This window comes from Podarcis gaigeae, assembly GCF_964106915.1.
Source record: "Podarcis gaigeae genome assembly, chromosome: 7".
NCBI classification, from domain to species: domain Eukaryota; kingdom Metazoa; phylum Chordata; class Lepidosauria; order Squamata; family Lacertidae; genus Podarcis; species Podarcis gaigeae.
Window position 1 is genome coordinate 1,991,901 of NC_139683.1, and position 20,703 is coordinate 2,012,603.

At 48.0% G+C, this 20,703-nt stretch overlaps 2 protein-coding genes across 2 annotated transcripts in view; one reads left to right on the forward strand and one right to left on the reverse strand.

Annotated features, from left to right (window-relative positions):
- Positions 1-5,506, reverse strand: part of RECQL4 (RecQ like helicase 4) — a 46,590-nt gene extending 41,084 nt beyond the window's left edge. Inside the window, exon 1 of the mRNA XM_083748975.1 lies at positions 5,392-5,506. The gene's annotated coding sequence lies outside the window, so the exon portion shown is untranslated. The remainder of the gene's footprint in view (positions 1-5,391) is intronic.
- Positions 5,507-5,582: 76 nt separating this feature from the next.
- Positions 5,583-20,068, forward strand: LRRC14 (leucine rich repeat containing 14). Its single transcript, XM_083749235.1, has 4 exons — positions 5,583-5,757; positions 13,074-13,428; positions 14,237-14,878; positions 18,645-20,068. Exons 2-4 carry the CDS (start codon positions 13,106-13,108, stop codon positions 19,213-19,215), a joined length of 1,536 nt encoding a protein of 511 aa, XP_083605361.1. The 5' UTR covers positions 5,583-5,757; positions 13,074-13,105; the 3' UTR covers positions 19,216-20,068.
- Positions 20,069-20,703: the final 635 nt, after the last annotated feature.

The window sequence follows — 20,703 nt, forward strand, 5'->3', positions numbered from 1 at the left end:
CTTTTAAGGAAATGGCTGGTGCTGTGCTGTTCTTCTTGTAATTATCTGTATGTTTTTAATACATCTTCTTAAAACGCCTCTTCAACCAGGCGTGTTTGGCTGATTAACATTCTAAGGCTTTTAAAATGTGTTTTACTATGTATTTTGTATTCTCATTTTGTGTTTTTCTGTTGTGAACTGCCCTGGGACTTTCGGGTATAAGGTGGTATATAAATTTGATTAATAATAATAATAATAATAATAATAATAATAATAATAATAAAGAAATACATTTAATAATAAATTAAATTATATATCTGTTTAATAGTTTTTAATTATTGCTCCCCCCCCAATGTTTTTAGCTGTTTTTATTTTAGCTGTGAACTGCCTTAGGTCACAGTCAGGGGAAAAGGGTGGGATATAAAGAATTAGTGCTGCATCATTTTAATTTATTTAAATAACTGTTACTTTCTATTGTTATGAGAATTATAAGGTCTAAGATATAAAATAAATGTTCATAAATGTACCAGGCAAACACATACATATATAAACCACATGTCTGAACCAGTAGGAAAACAGTCCTAAAGCAATTTTGACTCTTTCAGTGACCTCCGATATTCCTCTGCAGTTTGGATGGAAATGGGAAAAGAAGAAGAAGAAGAGTTTGGATTTGATATCCCGCTTTATCACTACCCTATGGAGTCTCAAAGCGGCTCCCAATCTCCTTTCTCTTCCTCCCCCACAACAAACACTCTGTGAGGTGAGTGGGGCTGAGAGACTTCAGAGAAGTTTGACTGGCCCAAGGTCACCCAGCAGCTGCATCTGGAGGAGCAGAGATGTGAACCCGGTTCCCCAGATTACGAGACTACCGCTCTTAACCACTACACCACACTGGCTCTCAAAGCTATGGTTTTCCCAGTAGTGATGTATGAAAGTGGGAGCTGGACCATCAAGAAGGCTGATCGCCGAAGAATTGATGCTTTTGAATTATGGTGCTGGAGGAGACTCCTGAGAGTCCCATGGACTGCAAGAAGATCAAACCTCTCCATTCTGGTTTTTTTTTTCCTCCTTTGCTGCCACACTTTCATTTTTTATTTTTTTTAAATAAAATTTTTATTACATTTTCAATTTACAGAAAAGGAAGAAAGAACAAACCAGAAGAAAGAAAAAAGAAAAATAATCCAACTTTCAAAATGCATTTTAACGTTACTAACTGGACTTCCCCACATCTCCCTCACCCTGCGTTCTTTACAATAAACATATCAGCAAATTATTACCTTGTTTCGTATCTTTTTTATATCTTTCAAAATATTTTACTTCTAAATTTAAAGTACCTTTTGTCAAATATTTATACCTTAAGATAATACATAAAATAACTTTAAATTTCAACTTTTTCTTACTTATAACTTAACTTTCTATTTTCCCAATCTAGTTGCAGGAACTAAAATTTCCAAATCATGCAGATTCTTAACATTCATACAACTTATAATGTTTTTGTAAATAGTCCTTAAATTTCTACCAGTCCTCTTCCATTGTCTCTTCTCCCAAATCTCGGATTCTGCCAGTCATTTCAGCCAGTTCCATATAGTCCATCAACTGCGTCTGCCACTCTTCCAGCGTGGGAAGATCTTGTATCTTCCAATATTTTGCAATAAGTATTCTTGCTGCTGTAGTTGCATACATAAAAAGTGTTCTATCCTTCTTTAACACCTTTTGGTCCACAATGCCCAGGAGGAAGGCCTCTGGTTTCTTAGGAAAGGTGTACCTAAACACCTTTTTTAACTCATTGTAGATCATTTCCCAGAAGGCCTTCACTTTTGGACAAGTCCACCAAAGGTGAAAGAATGTCCCTTCAGCCTCCTTACATTTCCAACATTTATTATCAGACCGATGGTATATTTTTGCAAGTTTGACTGGGGTCATGTACCACCTGTATATCATTTTCATAATATTCTCCTTCACAGCATTACATGCCGTGAATTTCATTCCAGTGGTCCATAACCTTTCCCAGTCTTCGAACATAATGTTGTACCCAATATCCTGAGCCCATTTTATCATTGCTGATTTGACTATCTCATCCTGAGTATTCCATTTAAGCAGCAAGTTATACATTCTCGAGAGTACCTTGGTCTTAGGTTCTAACAGTTCTGTCTCTAATTTCGATTTTTCCACCTGGAATCCTATTCTTTTGTCCAACTTAAAAACCTCTTGAATTTGAGCATAATGAAACCAGTCTTGCACCCTATTCTTTAATTTTTCAAAGCTCTGCAGCCTCAAATTGTCTCCAGTTTTATCTATTATTTCCCAATATTTCGGCCATCCGACCTCCATATTGAGTCTTTTTCGAGCCTTGACCTCCGCTGGTGATAACCACCTCGGGGTCTTACCTTCTAGTAAGTCTTTGTATTTTGTCCAGACCATAAATATAGCTTTTCTGACAATATGGTTTTTGAACATTTTATGAAACTTTACCTTGTCATACCACAAATATGCATGCCATCCAAAAGCGTTATCGTGCCCTTCCAGATCTAGGACATCAGTGTTCTCAAGGAGTAACCAGTCTTTCATCCAGCAGAAAGCCGCAGCTTCATAATATAACCTTAAATCTGGCAGGGCAAACCCCCCTCTCTCTTTTGCATCCGTTAGTATTTTAAATTTTATTCGGGGCTTTTTGCCCTGCCAGACAAACCTAGAAATATCTTTCTGCCACTTCCCAAAACACCTCTCCATTCTGAAGGAAATCAGCCCTGAGTGCTCACTAGAAGGACAGATCCTGAAGCTGAGGCTCCAATACTTTGGCCACCTCATGAGAAGAGAAGACTCCCTGGAAAAGACCCCGATGTTGGGAAAGATGGAGGGCACAAGGAGAAGGGGAAGACAGAGGACAAGATGGTTGGATAGTGTTCTCAAAGCTACCAGCATGAGTTTGACCAAACCGCCCGCCAGCATTTTAAAATTGCCCCGGGACAGCGGAGGACTTCTCCGCTGTCCTGGGGCAATTTAAAAGCCCCCGGGAAGGCAGGCAGGGGAGACAAAGACTTTTGCCCCCCGCCAGCCTTCAGAAGAGGTCCTGGACCTCTTCTGAAGGCCGGCGGGGGGGCGAAAGTCTTTGCTCCCCCCCGCCTGCCTTCAAAAGCCGTCCGGGACACGCTGCGTTTCTCCGCTCTCCCGGGAAGGCAAACTGTCATTACTATTTTTCAAATAAATTTTCAAGTTCCCATTTTGTGGTGAATACTTCCTTTGCTTTATTTTTTATTCTTTCTGATAAATAGTCTAATTCTGCATATTCGGTCATTTTTTGGATCCACTCCGATATAGAAGGGGCTTTATCACTTTTCCAATTTGTCACAATGAGTATTCTTGCTGCAACAGTAGCATAGAGAAAAAGTTCTGCTTTTTTAGGAATATCCAAATCTGTGATTCCTAGTAAAGCTTCTGTTTTTTGCTAAAAGATATTTTTAGCATTTTTCCCAATTCGGAATGGATATCCTCCCAGAACAACTTGATTTCTTTACATTGCCACCACATGTGATACAGGAGGTGGGCAGGTGTGGAGGACTCTCTGGTCCTGAATGGGGTAACTGTGCCCCTGAAGGACCAGGTGCGCAGCCTGGGAGTCATTTTGGACTCCCAGCTGTCCATGGAGGCACAGGTTAACTCTGTGTCCAGGGCAGCTGTCTACCAGCTCCACCTGGTACGTAGGCTAAAACCTTCCCTGCCCGCAGACTGTCTGGCCAGAGTGGTGCATGCTCTGGTTATCTCCCGCTTGGACTACTGCAATGCGCTCTACATGGGGCTACCTTTGAAGGTGACCCAGAAACTATAACTAATCCAGAATGCAGCAGTGAGACTGGTGACTGGGGGCGGCCGCCAAGACCACATAACACCGGTCCTGAGAGATCTATATTGGCTCCCAGTACGTTTCCGAGCACAATTCAAAATGTTGGTGTTGACCTTTAAAGCCCTAAATGGCCTCGGCCCAGTACACCTGAAGGAGTGTCTCCACCCCATCGTTCTGCCCGGACACTGAGGTCCAGCGCCGAGGGCCTTCTGGCAGTTCCCTCCCTGCGAGAAGTGAGGCTACAGGGAACCAGGCAGAGGGCCTTCTTGGTGGTGGCACCCGTCTCCTGCCAGATGTCAAGGAGCTTTGCAATCTTCCAATATACCTGAAGGAGTGTCTCCACCCCCATTGTTCCACCCGGACACTGAGGTCCAGCTCCAAGGGCCTTCTGGCGGTTCCCTTCCTACGAGAAGCCAAGTTACAGGGAACCAGGCAGAGGGCCTTCTCGGTAATGGCTCCCGCCCTGTTGAACTCCCTCCCACCAGATGTCAAAGAAAACAACAACTATCTGACTTTTAGAATACATCTGAAGGCAGCCCTGTTTAGGGAAGCTTTTAATGTTTAATAGACTATTGTATTTTAGTGTTTTGTTGGAAGCCGCCCAGAGTGGCTTGGGAAGCCCAGCCAGATATGTGGGGTATAAATAATGATTATTATATATAGATTTTGGGATTCTTAGCTGGACCCACTAAGGGTGCCGTGATCAAGTTCCCATTGGGCTTCCCCCACCCCCCACCATGAAACACAACACTGTGGCAGCCATCCCTGTACATGAGAAAGATAAGCAGAAGGGGAGACCCCTGCCCCGAAGAGGGGATCTGAAAGGGACCCAGGCATCCGGGGATCCCTCCCCTCCCAAGGCTGGAAGGAACCCAGGGGTCCGGGCGCCCCCTCCTCAAGGTACTGAAAGGGACCCAGGCGTCCGCACACCCCCTCCTCAGGATACTGGAAGGGACCCAGGCGCCGGGTTCCACTTCCTCAGGATACTGGAAGGGACCCAGGCGTCCGGGCACCCCCTCCTCGGGATTCTGAAAGGGACCCAGGCGTCCGGGCACCCCCTACTCGGGATACTGAAAGGGACCCAGGGGTCCGGACACCCCCTCCTCAGGATACTGAAAGGGACCCAGGCGTCCCGGCACCCCCTCCTCAAGTTACTGGAAGGGACCCAGGCGTCCAGACACCCCCTCCTCAAGTTACTGGAAGGGACCCAGGCGTCCGGGCACCCCCTCCTCAAGATACTGGAAGGGACCCAGGCGTCCGGGCACCCCCTCCTCAGGACACTGGAAGGGACCCAGGCGTCCGGGCACCCCCTCCTCAGGACACTGGAAGGGACCCAGGCGTCCCGGCACCCCCTCCTCGGGATACTGGAAGGGACCCAGGCGTCCGGGTGCCACCTACTCGGGATACTGAAAGGGACCCAGGTGTCCGGGCACCCCCTCCTCGGGATACTGAAAGGGACCCAGGCGTCCGGGTGCCACCTCCTCAAGTTACTGGAAGGGACCCAGGCGTCCGGGGATCCCTCCCCCTCCCAAGGCTGGAAGGAACCCAGGCGTCCGGCCGCGCTCCGTTACCTCGGCCTCCTTCCCACCGCGCTCTGAGGCGATTCTCTCCTTCCCGCGCGCCCGCCGCGCCGACCAATCGGCGACGGTTCTCCCGCCCGAGGGGCGGCGCCTGCTGCGCCCCAATCAGGAGGAGCCGCTGGGGTGCAGGGAAGAAAGGAAGGCCGGCCGCTGGTCTCCTTGGAAACCCCGGGGGAGGGAGGGGGGCGGCGGCGCCACGTCCGCGCCTGCGCACCCCGTCCGCTCGGCGCTACGGCGGCTGCGAAGGGGACGGCCGGCGGTGCGCGCGCAGGAGGGTCTCAGGGCCGCCTCGGGATGGCCTGAGGGGAGAGCGGAGCGTCGCCGAGAGAAGCACCGAGGAGTGGTCGCGGGGGCCCGGTAAGACCCGAGGCCTACTACGGGAGAGAGAGAGAGAGCCCGGGTCGGCGGGGGGGGGGGGGTGTCGCTGAGGGGATGTCGTTGCCATGGCGACGGGAGGGGGCCTCCGTGACAGGAATGCGGCGGTGGGGGGAGGGGCGTGGCGGCAAACGGGGGGGGGGGAGGCGGGTGGAGCCGCGCAACAAAAGAAAGGCCCGGCCTCGCCTTCAAGGGATCGCCTTGCTTTAAAAATGGCCGGGGGGGGGGGGAAAGGTATGGGGGGCGCCGGTTTCCGCCCCTGAGGAGCGGGGGGGAGGGGCAGCGAAGGAGCCCCCCCCCATTCCGGATCGGATTCCCCTCACAATCGGGCTCCTTCTCGGCCGTAAGAATCGAGCTCCGTCTCCTCCTCCCTCCCCGCCGAGGCGCCTCTCCTCTGCCTCGGAAGCAGGGGGCCCCCGCGGCATCGCCAGGCCGGGCTGGGAGGGAGGGAGGGAGGGAGGGACGGACACCGGTGCCTGGAAGCGAAGCGGGTCCGATTCGGTGTCGCAGCTTCTGCCGCCGGTCGACCGATCGTCGCAGATCGGCTGACGGTCCCCGAAACGCAGAAACACGTAGCCTAAGAACAAAGCGATAAACCCCACCCCGCGGTTGCAAAGGCCCCGCGCGTTGTATAATATCAGCCGGAGGCCCGGGAGGAGAGGAATAATGCCCGATCGCCTAAAGGTGTCCCCGGGAGAGCCGTCCACCCAAACCGGGAGCCTCCCGGGGGTGGGGAGAGCATCACACAAGCGCAGAAAAGGCCCGATCTCGATTACCGCAGCTCCCTTATGTTCCTCTGTTGCACGCCAAAATGGCTTCTTACAGGTAGAAAATCAAACCATTTTATCAACGTTGCTTTCCTTTCTTTTTATTTTGCAAATAAATTTTTTTTAATTTGATTATTTTTCACAGGCAGGAAACAATAAGGATGCAAAAAAGGACAATAACATTTGAACTGCTAATTAGTGATCCTACTATTTTGCAGGTCTTCTTTTGAGGCTCTTTAAACCTCAAGTCTTCCTTCCACCCTTTCTAATGGTTCTTTACATCTTACACCATTCTCTGCATTTTGTTATCATTTTTATCCAATTGTTACTCCTCAACTCCTGTTGTTACTCCAATTGTTACTCCTTTTTCTAGTTCCTTTCTGCTTATCAGTGTTGCTTTTAATGCCGTAACCCACCCTGGGACCTTATGGCAAAGGGCAGGTAATAATAAGTAAATAAAAATAAGAATGCACAATATCAAATCCATTGGGGCACAAAATGCATTCATATATATGTTGCTGTCAAGTACTATATTAGAGGAGGCAAAAGAGAGAGAAAGAAATCCTTTCTGTCATGGTGCTGAGACAGCCTGGATTGCCAACAGGTTTACTCTGATCTCCCGGAGATCATCTGCCACCATGACCAAGGTGATTTTCATTCTGAAACCAGGCTGGAAGCCAGCCTGGAATTAATCCAAGTAATCAAGTGTCATCCAGGACTGTCCGAAACTGGAACAGAATGACTGGTGCTAATACCTTAATTAAGAACAATAAATTTGACACTGGATAATTGTTCAGGTCAATAGAGTGGTTATTTTTTATATAAAAACGGAGCTGGAACACCTCAGGGCAGACAGAAGCACCCAGATTTGACAAACTCCCTACAGGTAATTGTAACAATGGACCCCTCCCTTCTTTTTGGCAAATGAGGGAATTATGGAAGCTTTCAAGTTTGTGATTTCAAGAGATTGAGCATGCTACCCCTTTTCAGTTACCTATGCTGATTAGATCTCCCTTGTCTATATCCAAATGGAGTGCGAATCCACTGCAGTAGCTGCACGATCCGATATATTTATTGTCCTTGTCCCATACAGAACAATGAAATTGAAAAATCTTCATAAGACATTCAAAACCCCCTAAAAACTCTGAAACCCCATTTTAAAATACAATATACTCCTATAGAGACTCCTTATACTGCGTTTAAAACCAGAATTGCATTTGGGTAGAAACTGTTTCTCAGGTGGCTAGTCCTAGTCTTTATAACCCTGTAACTTCTTCCAGAAGGCAGAAGCTGAAAGAGACTATGCTACCACTCAGTGGATTTGTAACTGGCTGACTGACCGAACCCAAAGGGTGCTCATCAATGGTTCCTCTTCATCCTGGAGAAGAGTGACTAGTGGGGTGCCACAGGGTTCTGTCTTGGGCCCGGTCTTATTCAACATCTTTATCAACGACTTGGATGATGGACTCAAGGGCATCCTGATCAAATTTGCAGATGACACCAAACTAGGAGGGGTGGCTAACACCCCAGAGGACAGGATCACACTTCAAAACGAACTTGACAGATTAGAGAACTGGGCCAAAACAAACAAGATGAATTTTAACAGGGAGAAATGTAAAGTATTGCACTTGGGCAAAAAAAAAAATGAGAGGCACAAATACAAGATGGGTGACACCTGGCTTGAGAGCAGTACATGTGAAAAGGATCTAGGAGTCTTGGTTGACCACAAACTTGACATGAGCCAACAGTGTGACACGGCAGCTAAAAAAGCCAATGCAATTCTGGGCTGCATCAATAGGAGTATAGCATCTAGATCAAGGGAAGTAATAGTGCCACTGTATTCTGCTCTGGTCAGACCTCACCTGGAGTACTGTGTCCAGTTCTGGGCACCACAGTTCAAGAAGGACACGGACAAACTGGAACGTGTCCAGAGGAGGGCAACCCAAATGGTCAAAGGCCTGGAAATGATGCCCTATGAGGAACGGCTAAGGGAGCTGGGCATGTTTAGCCTGGAGAAGAGGAGGTTAAGGGGTGATATGATAGCCATGTTCAAATATATAAAAGGATGTCACATAGAGGAGGGAGAAAGGTTGTTTTCTGCTGCTCCAGAGAAGCGGACACGGAGCAATGGATCCAAACTACAAGAAAGAAGATTCCACCTAAACATTAGGAAGAACTTCCTGACAGTAAGAGCTGTTTGACAGTGGAATTTGCTGCCCAGGAATGTGGTGGAGTCTCCTTCTTTGGAGGTCTTTAAGCAGAGGCTTGACAACCATATGTCAGGAGTGCTCTGATGGTGTTTCCTGCTTGGCAGGGGGTTGGACTCGATGGCCCTTGTGGTCTCTTCCAACTATATGATTCTATGATTCTATAATCATTTTTGGGATGCGCACTATCCTGCGCTATCTCTGCAGCTTTCTTATGGCACATGGAAGCATAGATTTGATCTAAGGTGGGAAGAGTGTACCCAGTTATTCTCCTCAGTCTTTACAACCCTGGACAGCATTGTGTTTTCCCTTACAGTGCAGCTCCCAAACCACACACCATAAGTTAATACACTCTCCACAGTGCAATGGTAAAATGCCATCAACGGATCCTTTGAGAGATTGTTGTCTCCTCCCTGGTGCACAAACCTGGGCAGTGAGTATGGGCTACCCAGACAACAAGACCCCTCTCTCAGCCTTGCTGATGTGGTCCAAAGGAAAGCAGAGCATTACGTTTGGTACCAGCTTGCCTGCAAAGTTGCTGGATGGAGGCGAACAAGACACCATCCAACCGTCTTAGGGACTCCACTCTGGATTTGTGATGGGTTTACTCCTGAGCCTTTTTTTCTCCCAAAGATATCCCTCAAGGCAGCGGAGGTTTAGGATCAGATTTTGCCTTCTCCACCTAGATGGTCTACCTTCCCAGGTGGACGACCCCCACCCGCCCCTTACAACCCTCTGCTCAATGTGCAGAAACTGCTTTGTTAACTGTTGGACCCCCTCTTGGTTTTGTCCTCTCAATCTTTGCATCCAGGGGGAGTAGCTAACTCACCAAGGGTTTGAGACCCATCAGCTGCCCTCATCTGATTTAGCCAGCCGGGTCCCTTCTAGCTCTACAATTGTAGGAAGTAGATGAGGTTCATTAAAAACAAGGTTAGGGGAGGGATATAGTGGGTGGAATTCGATTCACTCTTTTAGTCTTCAACATTTGTGGTTGCTGAAAAACTGAAAGCATTCCCCCCCCCCAAAAAAATGCAAGGGCCTAGGTAAAGGGACCCCTGACCATTAGGTCCAGTCGTGGCCAACTCTGGGGTTGTGGCGCTCCTCTCGCTTTATTGGCCGAGGGAGCCGGCGTACAGCTTCCGGGTCATGTGGCCAGCAGGACTAAGCCGCTTCTGGCGAACCAGAGCAGCGCACGGAAACGCCGTTTACCTTCCCACCGGAGCGGTACCTATTTATCTACTTGCATTTTGACGTGCTTTTGAACTGCTAGGTTGGCAGGAGCAGGGGCCGAGCAACGGGAGCTCACTGTCGCGAGGATTCGAACCGCCGACCTTCTGATCGGCAAGCCCTAGGCTCTGTGGTTTACACCACAGCATTCTCCCCGCCCCCGCCCCCAAACTGCAAGGGCCTAAATACCAGTAATTAGAAATAAGAGGGGAGGGAATCAGATCAGATACTGGATGCTTTTGCTTGGTGGAATTCCTACTTTAGGCTACCAATTTAAATTGTAACACTTTTTTGTAAAATTGTTTGCATTTCCAATTAAAACCCAATGGTTGTCTTTCAGCTGGCTGAATATCATTTTTTAAAGAAAAAAATTTTTTTCCGGTGTGTTTTTCAAGTTTATTAAGAAACCCTTCCCCCCCCCTGTTCTTAAAAACTGTTCCACTTAATGGATGCTTCTATTAAAAAACAAAATAATCCCTATTGTCAGGCATGACATAAAAGGGAAGAGGAGGAAGAAAAAGCACTTAGGCTTCAGTCATTGATCTGCTGGAATGGAAACAGGTAGCCAGCTGGAATGGCTGCTTCAGGCTGAAGTTCTGAAGGCAGGTGGTTTCTCAGCAGTGCTGATGGGGCAATCCTGCTTCCCTCCTCACCCTCTGCTCTGCAGCCTAATGGCATGGAAGTTAATAAAGCACCTCTGAGCTCAATCGTTCTTACTCTCAACACAACATCCCGAGCCATGCTCCAAAAACCTTTAGTCTTGATGGTGCCATAGGACGCTTACTAGCCAAAAATCAGCGTTTCCCCATATTCTGATGTTTGTGCCGGAAAACAAGAGTGTCAGTAGTTCATTTATATCAGTTCAAATAATGGATCATATATACTTGAGAAGGGGGAAATCTTAAAAATTTGGAAGGGGGAAGTAATGTCAAGTCCAGCCATAATTGTTAGACCCCTTGAACGACCCCATCCTTCAAGGAATCATTCATAACCTCTAGCAAAATGAAAGTGGTAGCTCTCAAAGCAGCTTATCTCTGGGTGGCATACTTGCCCATAATAATCTGACAAGAAGGCATCTTAGTTGCATTTGTCTCTGACCTTCAAAACAGTACGTTTCCGAGCACAATTCAGGGTGTTGGTGCTGACCTTTAAAGCCCTAAACGGCCTTGGTCCAGTATACCTGAAGGAGCGTCTCCACCCCCATTGTTCTCCCTGGAGACTGAGGTCCAGTGTCGAGGGCCTTCTGGCAGTTCCCTCATTGCGAGAAGCCAGGGAACCAGGCAGAGGGCCTTCTTGGTAGTGGCACCCGCCCTGTGGAACACCCTCTCATCAGATGTCAAAGAAAAACAGTTACCAGACTTTTAGAAGACATCTGAAGGCAGCCTGGTTTAGGGAAGCTTTTAATGTTTGATGGACTACTGTATTTTAATATTTTGTTGGAAGCTACCCAGAGTGGCTGGGGAAACCCAGCCAGATGGACAGGCTATAAATAATAAATTATTATTATTATTATTATTATTATTATTATTATTATTACTACTACTACTACTACTACTACTACTATTACTACTACTACTACTACTACTACTACTACTACTACGGTGTCTAGATGCAAGCACTTGATTGACAAAGTGTAAAAGCGACATTGACCACAGCAGGCTCAAGTATATGGTTGATTCCTTTTGCCTACTTGAAGTAGACTCCCTTATCACTTGAAGGAGCTCTGCTGGCTGGAAGAGAGGCTGGGCTTGACCACCATCATAACCAAAAAGCTGGCTCTTTAGTGGGCCCTAGTCTGTGTTTTTTTTTGGGGGGGTCATCCTTTTTTTACTCTTCTGCCATTTGTGCACTAATGATCAACCCAACTGTTTCTTTGCCCTCAGAGTAACACGGCACTAAGATGAGACTGCGGTTGGGGTGAAGACACTTGACCAATGCCATCTCATTTCCAAGACATGCATATATCAATTTATCTGTATCCCGCTTTTCCAACTTGAAACAATGCGTACGGCGGTTTATAACATGTAAAAAATTACATCATTACAAACATAACAAAAGTAGTCATAATAACCTCAAAAAGTACATAACCAAAGTGGGCAAGAGAGCCTAGGCAGGACCCTCAGCCATTAACCATAGGAAAATTCCCCCAGAGACAGCAGGAAACCACACATGATCCATAAGTCTCTTGAGAGCACACTGTCGTACTTCACCCCTGTGAAGGTTGGAGACTGCATACAGTCCAAATCTGACACAGTGTTGGAGGTGAGGTGGGTGTTCATTATTGTGGCAGCTGGTGCAGTATGGAAGTTCCAAGATTGTATCCATCGTCATTTTTGAAACTCATTGAGTAGCCTTGCACAAGTCAGTTTCCCAGCCAGTGCTTCTGTAGAGGTAAAAGGTGTAGGGAGGCCTTGTTAATATGCACTGAATGTTTGGAACTGAATGAGAGAAACCCAAAATATTGTCATAACCCATAAGTACCCACTCAACGTTTTGATTGGCCAAACTGGCACAGCCCAGTCTGCATTTGTAAGAAATCAATCTTTCAGTGTGGCAGCACCTATATTTTGGAACTGCCTTCCAAACAGGCACCTTCACTGTATAGTGGTACCTCTGGTTACATACTTAATTCGTTCCGGAGGTCCGTTCTTAACCTGAAACTGTTCTTAACCTGAAGCACCACTTTAGCTAATGGGGCCTCCTGCTGCCGCCGCACTGCTGGAGCACGATTTCTGTTCTCATACTGAGGCAAAGTTCTTAACCTGAAGCACTATTTCTGGGTTAGCGGAGTCTGTAACCTGAAGCGTATGTAACCTGAGGTATCATTGTACTTCTTTTAGCGCCCGCTAAAAACATTTTTGTTTAGACAAACCTGCCAAGATGTTTAGAAAGATGGTGTGAGTTTTAATTTGTTTTCAGCCTGTTGCTGTTTTAACTTTCTGAATATCTTAGATCATTGTTATTTTTTCTTATAATGTTAATTTATCTTTTTGGTAAACCACTTTGAGTTATTTTTTTTATGTTCAAGCGGTGTATAAATCTTATGAAATAAAAACAAACTCAGTAATAAACCTAACAGAAGCTATTCTTTCCTCAGCTTTCTGGCTTGCCGTCTGCTCAGTCGCTGCCATGAACTCCCTGGTGTTCCTCTGCTCTCAGAAGGTTGTCGCTGACTTTGATAGCCTGCAAGATGCCTTGGGCTTCCTCCCGAAGGAGCTCTACCCCGTCTTGTTCAAAGCGGCCTTCATGGACAAGAGGACCCTGTCCTTGCAGCTGCTCGTCAACACCTGGCCCTTCCCAGTCCTCAGTTTCCAGAAGCTGCTGCGGAAATGCCAGCACTGCGAACGGGCCCTGATCCGCGAGAAGCCCAACAAGTACTGCATCCAAATGGTTATTTCAGGAGTTGTGACATACCTAATCAAGCTGCTGGAGAACCGGCGTGGCAGTAAGAGGTATGCGATGGTCTATGTAATTCGCTCTACGCGGGGCTGCCCTTGAAGCTGTCCCAGAAACTCCAGCGGGTGCAGAATGTTGTAGCGAGGCTCCTCACGGGGTCTCTGCCATGGGAGCATATTCACCCAGTGCTTTTCCAGCTGCACTGTCTCCTGGTGGAGTATAGGGTCAGGTTCAAGGTGCTGGTCTTGAAATTTAAAGCCCTTCCCGGCCTAGGACCCTCGTACCTACGGGACCGCCTCTCCTGGTATGCCCCACGGAGGACCTTAAGGTCCATATGTAGCAACACCCTAGAGCTCCCGGGCCCCAAGGAAGTTAAATTAGCCTCAACCAGAGCCAGGGCCTTCTCAACACTGGCCCCGGCCTGGTGGAATGCTCTGTCTCTTGAGACCAGGGCCCTGCGGGATCTGATCTCTTTCCGCAAGGCCTGTAAGACAGAGTTGTTCCTCCTGGCCTTTGGCTCAGAATCAGTTTGATTCCCTCCCCCTCTTTCTTTTTCCTTTCTTCTCCTATGAAGAGATTGCTCCCTAATTGTTTTAATGTTGTATCTTAATCTTTTAAATTGTATTTTAATCAACTTGTTTTTATTATTGGTTGTTAGCCGCCCTAAGCCCGGTCTTGGCTGGGGAGGGCAGGGTATAAATTATTATTATTATTATTATTATTATTATTATTATTATTATTATTATTATTATTTGGCCCCTGGGTGTCTCCTCAAGGGTGTGGGCAGAGGTGGGCAGGGAGAGCTACCTGGGGGGCGGGACTAGGGTTGCTCTAATGGCTGTTTTTGTTTGGCCTCTCTGGCAGCAAAGGGCCGCAGCAACGGCTGCAGATTCTTGACATGACTGGCCTCCAGGACGAAGGGCAGGGCCCAGAGAGCATGAGTCTCTGGTCCCGGACGGTCACGCTGGCAAAGGCTTGCCTGGACATCTCCAAGCAGCAAGGCAAGTGGACGAGGCGGACGTCCAAGCGGAGAAAAAGCCCCTACAGCAAACCCCCGGGGCCTCCAGCCCTCCCACCCGTCTCCGTGGATGTTTGGGTGGACCTCTTTGTGAACAGCACCTCCTATGGAGTCCTGAAGGACGCCTTGCAGATCAACAGCTACAATGCCCTGCGGCTGAGGTGCCGGGACTTCCGGGCAGAGGAGCTGTCCATCGCCAGCACCGTGGGGCTGCTGGAGTTCCTGGACCCGGTCGGCGTCCGGCAGGTGGACCTGAGGTTCAACAACCTGGGCCTCTCCGGCTTGCGAGTGGTCCTCCCACACCTGACCAAGTTCACCAACCTGGCGAGCCTGAAGCTGCCCTACAGCAACGTGGATGTGAGGCGCCTCACCGTGGGCATGGAGGGGAGCCTGCAGTACTTTGCCAACCAGCTGAGCCGACTGAGATGCCTCAAGGAGCTGAACCTGGGGTCCTCCCGGCTATCTGGCAAGCTAAGGCTGCTCCTAGGGTAAGCGGCTGAAAGGGGGGCTGTGGATGTGTGCAAGCTTCTGCTAATACCCTACTTTGTCACACAGGGCATCGTCGTTATTTGGCATCATTTCTGTTTTCACGCAAGCAATAATACCAACAATAAAGAGAAAAGAACAAAGCAAAAAAGGAAAGGAGAGCTATGAGGAGACAAAAAGGAGTGGTAGAATTCCAGTAACAGCCTAATAATAATAATTTATTTTTTCTACCCCACCCATCTGACTGGGTTTCCCAAGCTACTCTGGGCGGCTTCCAACAAAATATTAAAATACAGTAATGCATCAAACATTAAAAGCTTCCCTAAACAGGGCTGCCTTCAGATGTTTTCTAAATGTCAGGTAGTTGTTTATCTCTTTGACATCTGGTGGGAGGGCGTTCCACAGGGCGGGTGCCACCACCGAGAAGGCCCTCTGCCTGGTTCCCTGAAACCTCACTTCTCGCAGGGAGCGAACCGCCAGAAGGCCCTCGGAGCTGGACCTCAGTGTCCGGCTAGATGATGGGGGTGGAGACGCTCCTTCAGGTATACTGGGCTGAGGCCGTTTAGGGCTTTAAAGGTCAGCACCAACACTTTGAATTGTGCTCGGAAATGTGTCACTGTCCTCAAGTATATTAATCAATAATGTTTTTCCATAGGAGTCCATGGTACACAGGGCATAGTTAAGAGAGTATGGAGCTCACTCCCCCAGGAGGGAAGTTTTTAATGTCTGATGCTTTATTGTGTTTTTATATTTTGCTGGAGTCACCAAGAATGACTGGGGTGAACCAGTCAGATGAGCAACACATCAATAGTAAAATTATTATTATTACTAAAAGACGGATAGACAAATTCATGAAGGAGGGAGCCAGTGTGGTGTAGTGGTTAAGAGCAGTGGACTCGTAATCTGGGGAACCGGGTTCGCGTCTCCGCTCCTCCACATGCAGCTGCTGGGTGACCTTGGCCTAGTCACACTTCCCTGAAGTCTCTCAGCCCCACTCACCTCACAGAGTGTTTGTTGTGGGCGAAGAAGGGAAAGGAGAATGTGAGCCGCTTTGAGACTCCTTAGGGTAGTGATAAAGCGGGATATCAAATCCAAACTCCCCCTTCTTCTCCTCCTCTTCTTCTTCTTCTATCAATGGCCACTAGCCATTGTGCTCTGCTTCCGCAATTGAAGGCAGCAATGCTTCTGAAGACCAGTGCCTGAAAGTCACAGAGGACAGTGCTTTTTTCTTCGAGTCCTGCTTGCTGGTTTCCAACAGGCATCCGGTTGGCCACTGGGAGTACAGTGGTACCTCTGGTTACGTACTTAATTCGTTTCGGAGGTCTGTTCTTAACCTGAAACTGTTCTTAACCTGAAGCACCACTTTAGCTAATGGGGCCTCCTGCTGCCGCCATTCCGCCGCAGCACGATTTCTGTTCTCATCCTGAAGCAAAGTTCTTAACCCAAGGTACTATTTCTGGATTAGTGGAGTCTGTAACCTGAAGCGTATGTAACCTGAACAGCATAGGTAACCCGAGGTACCACTGTACAGGATGCTGGACTAGATGGGCCACCTTTGGCCTGATCCAGCAGGCTCTTCGTTCAGTTTTTAAGCATCCGCCATGCAGATCATGCATTCAGAAGTTCAGTACCACAATTTAAAACTGATTAGGAAGATAGATAGCTGCCTTCCCCTGAATCCGACCCTTCATCCATCTTGCTCTGTATTGTCTACACCAGGGTAGCCAACCTGGTGTTCTCCAGGTGGTGTTGAGCTCCCAGCACCCATCAACCCAGCCAGGGCATTTTGGGAGTCTGGCAGCCACTGGAGGGCATCACTGCCTTACACTGACTGGCAGCAGCTTTCCAGGATTTCAGGCAGGGTATGGTCCCAGTCCTACCTGGAGATGCTGGGGATGAGCCCTTGGGCCTTTTGCATACAAAGCAGACACTTTCCCTGCTTTTCTTTTCCACCTCCTTGACGCTGCTGACTCCATGGCGCAGCAGCCAATCTTTTTTAAAAATAATTTATTATTATTTTTCTCCTTAAACAATATTTTCCACAGTACAATAACATACACATTTACTTTCAGCTCTGCCGAGCCTGTGGCTTCCCTCCCTTCAGCTGGTTTTCCACTTCCAACTCCTATCTCACAGTTTAGCTCTTTAACCTATTGTCCACATTGTAGGATTTATGTCACTAGTCCTGCTAATTTTTGCAATTATTATTCAAATATACAATAAATTTACTCCAGTCCCTTTGAAAGTTTTGATTGTCCTGGACTCGAATCCTGCAGGTCACTTTGGCCAGTTCTGCAAAGTCCATCATCTTTGCCTGCCACTCCGCAGTCGTTGGTAATTCCTGTAACTTTCACTTTCGGGCATTAAAGCAGCCTCTTCAGGTGAAGCATCAGCCTGGGCCAAACTGGTTTGGCATGGCATGTGGAAATTCAAAAAGAGAGAACACAAATATACCTGTAGTTTGCTCTGCATGCGCTCGTGTGGATTCTTGGTGCTGCATGCTGGCCCCTGTTTAAAAGAAGGCTCAGTTTCCAGGCCCCAAATGTTTGCAAGTTGTGTAATTAGCAGTGGTTGAGATAAAGCCATTTATTTATAGCTATCAGAAGTTCCAACCCGCAAAGAAAAAAGTCACAGTGTAAAATGGGATTTTCCAGAATACTCCATGTCATTCTTGCCCCCCTCTGGTTTCTGTTGTTTCCCTCTGCTCCACCAGGCACTCATCCAGCACTCCACTCATAGTTTTTTCTAAGGGGGGGGAGAAGTTGGTGCTACTCTGTGAAGACGAGACCCTCTTAAAAATATTGGGCAGGGGAAGGACCAGACCTTGTGAAAAATGAACATAATATGTAACACTAATGTCTCACTACAAATTAAATAGATCTGTAGAAAACGTAGCTTGAAAAAAATGTATTTTTGTAAAGTAAGGAATTTTTAATACAAATATTTTTAATGAACATAATATTTTAGCTGCAGTTGATTCATTTTCAGCTTTGTATTCTTGTTATTTAACAAGCGCACCTAGACATTCCATTGTTGTGCCCATAACCTAGGTTTAAAGTGCCATTTAGCTTCTCGCTTTTATATCTCAGTTTCTAACACTGTTCTCAGTGTTTAACTGTATTTACTAAGCTGAAGTTTTGTTTCATGATAAGTTTTTATTACGTAACCCACTCATGAGATCTTGCATAAAGAGCAGTATGTAAGTTGGATAAGTAAAGAAGGATCAACACTCAGAGAAGGAACTGGCTGGCTACAGTGCGAGTGGTCTAGATCCCACCACCCATTCTTAGAGACAGAGTGGTGTAGTGGTGAAGAGCGGTAGTCTCGTAATCTGGGGAACCGGGTTCGCTTCCCCGCTCCTCCACATGCAGCTGCTGGGTCACCTTGGGCCAGTCCCACTTCTCTGAAGTCTCTCAGCCCCACTCACCTCACAGAGTGTTTGTTGTTGGGGAGGAAGGGAAAGGAGAACGTTAGCCGCTTTGAGACTCCTGAAGGGGAGTGAAAGGCGGGATATCAAATCCAAACTCCCCCTCCTCTTCTTCTTAAGTCAAAAGGCTCCTAGGGTGCTTATGCTATATAACAAAATAATTCCTGTCCTCAGGCTTGCAGTCTAATATGACAGGACACAAAGCAGAAAAGGAAGGAGAGAGAAAAAGGTTGCTAGTTTGCAAGTAAAAATATTTCAAATGTTTGAAAGTAATCAGGTGCTGAATTAGCTGGAGGGCGTGTTGAGAGTGTGTAACGGTGGTCCTTTTCCTGTCTCCACAGTGACTTGCAAAGCCCTTTGGAGAGCCTGGAGCTGGCCTTCTGCTACCTTCTGCCCAATGACCTGGCCTACCTTTCCCAAAGCCTCCACACTCCTGCCCTGAAGAAGCTGGACCTCAGTGGGAACAACCTCTCTGACTGCCTCCTGCAGCCTTTCCAAGGCCTGCTGATGGAGGCCGCCCCAACCCTCCTGCACCTGGACATCATGGAGTGCCGCATGATGGACACCCACCTGAACGTCCTCCTGCCGGCCATCTGCCGCTGCTCGCGGCTCCGCTACCTGGGCGTGTTTGGCAACCCCATCTCGGCCAAAGGACTGAAGAACCTCCTTCACAAGACGGTGGGCCTCTTGGACTTGAAGCTGGTCATCTACCCCTACCCGGTAGACTGCTATGGGGATGACCTGCCGTGGCCCCCCACTTCCTCCAACCTCCTCAACGGCAACGTGGACGAGGAGAAGTTCTTCCGGGTCAGCAACGAACTCCAGCAGATGCTGCTGAGCGCCAATCGGGCAGACGTCACCTGGACCACGAACCTCTGCCGCCACAATAGTCTGGACTTCTTTAGTTTATAGCCCCACGCGCATCTCCTGCCAAGAGACAAGGAATGGGGCTTGTCCTCTCCTGCTGCCACTTGCCTGCCAACGCTCCCTGTCTTGCACCGTACTGCAGTGGGCCAATGCTGACTGCCTTACCTGCCCTGGTGCATCTCAGCCGGAAAGATCCACCTGGGAGAGCCTTGCAGACAGCACCTTGAGTGGCTCTCTGTGCTCTCTTTTCTGCAGAGACTGAGAGTGTGTGGAGGCACCATAGTCTTGCTCTGCTCTTTCTTCCTGCCAGGAGAAGAATGCAGCTGCCTTTGCCTGCTTGTCCTCAACCTTAAAGGGGCAGGCAGGCAGGCAGGGGAGCCTTGCATTCCTTCCAGTCAGCGGAAACAGTGCTGTAATGACTACGGAAGGAGGGAACAGGCAGGCAAGTGGTGGCCAGGAGAGAGGAGCGGATGAAATCTGCCCTGGTGTGGTGGCGAGTGGCAGATGGGTATTTCTGTTAACCTAGGACGGCCAGCAGTGAATGCCAGGTCAAAAGCACGTGAGCCCTTTCTGGTGCATGTAAGAATACCGGGGGTTAGGTTTTGGATTTTTTTTTCTCTCCCCCAAACATCTATTTTGTAACATCTTAGTTAGAGCTTAGCAAAGTGGATATTATTACCGCCTCTCCTTCTGTGTGTTTGATGGGATTGCCAGAGGTCATTTGGGTGGGTGCCTTTGAAATGATTTGGTCCCTTTCAAGACTTGACAGGAGCGGGAAGTTTGTCAATCCAGAACCTGGAATAAGGCCTAAATATTGTAAGGGCCGAAGGAAGGGGAGGTGAGATTATATACAGAGAACTTTGGGACCTGAAATAAAAGATGATTTGCCTGAGAGCAACTGAGGTGTCTGGCGTTTGCTTATGAAGAGGGTTCAGCTCACATATAAGAGTAAGAGAAGTGTTCTCATCAGTAGGTTAGATACGGTTCTCCTGAAAGCCCCATAACACCTGGCTTCTGGCTGTGGGGAGAAGTGGGTGTTGAAGTGAGTAGGGGATTGTACCGTGGCAGGTACAGCTGTTTTTTGCATCTCACTGGCAGCCTTTGCCAACATGGTGTCCACAAAATGTTGCTTGACTACAACTCCCCTCAGCTCCAGCCATAGTGTTTTTGTGGCACTTGCTATACAGTGGTGCCCCGCAAGACGAATGCCTCGCAAGACGAAAAACTCGCTAGATGAAAGAGTTTTCTGTCTTTTGAGTCGTTCTGCAAGACGAATTTCCCTATGGGCTTGCTTCGCAAGACGAAACGTCTTGCGAGTTCTTAGGAGGTTTTTTTCCTTTTTCTTAAAGCCGCTAATAGCCGTGCTTCGCAAGACGAAAAAACCGCTAGACGAAGAGACTCGTGGAACGGATTAATTTCGTCTTGCGAGGCACCACTGTAGTTTCACGCACACAAGTAAAGGATAAGCGGAGGCAACCAAGTGTTACGGAGCCGCCGCATGAGGAAATTGGGATGGATGCTCAATAAACAGGT

What these genes read in the sequence shown, in the direction of transcription:
- LRRC14 (XM_083749235.1), top strand. Translation starts at nt 13,106, where the DNA reads ATGAACTCCCTGGTGTTCCTCTGCTCTCAGAAGGTTGTCGCTGACTTT. An exon ending in AACCGGCGTGGCAGTAAGAG is followed by an intron (nt 13,429 to 14,236) that starts GTATGCGATGGT and finishes CCTCTCTGGCAG; the next exon opens with CAAAGGGCCGCAGCAACGGC. An exon ending in AAGCTAAGGCTGCTCCTAGG is followed by an intron (nt 14,879 to 18,644) that starts GTAAGCGGCTGA and finishes CTGTCTCCACAG; the next exon opens with TGACTTGCAAAGCCCTTTGG.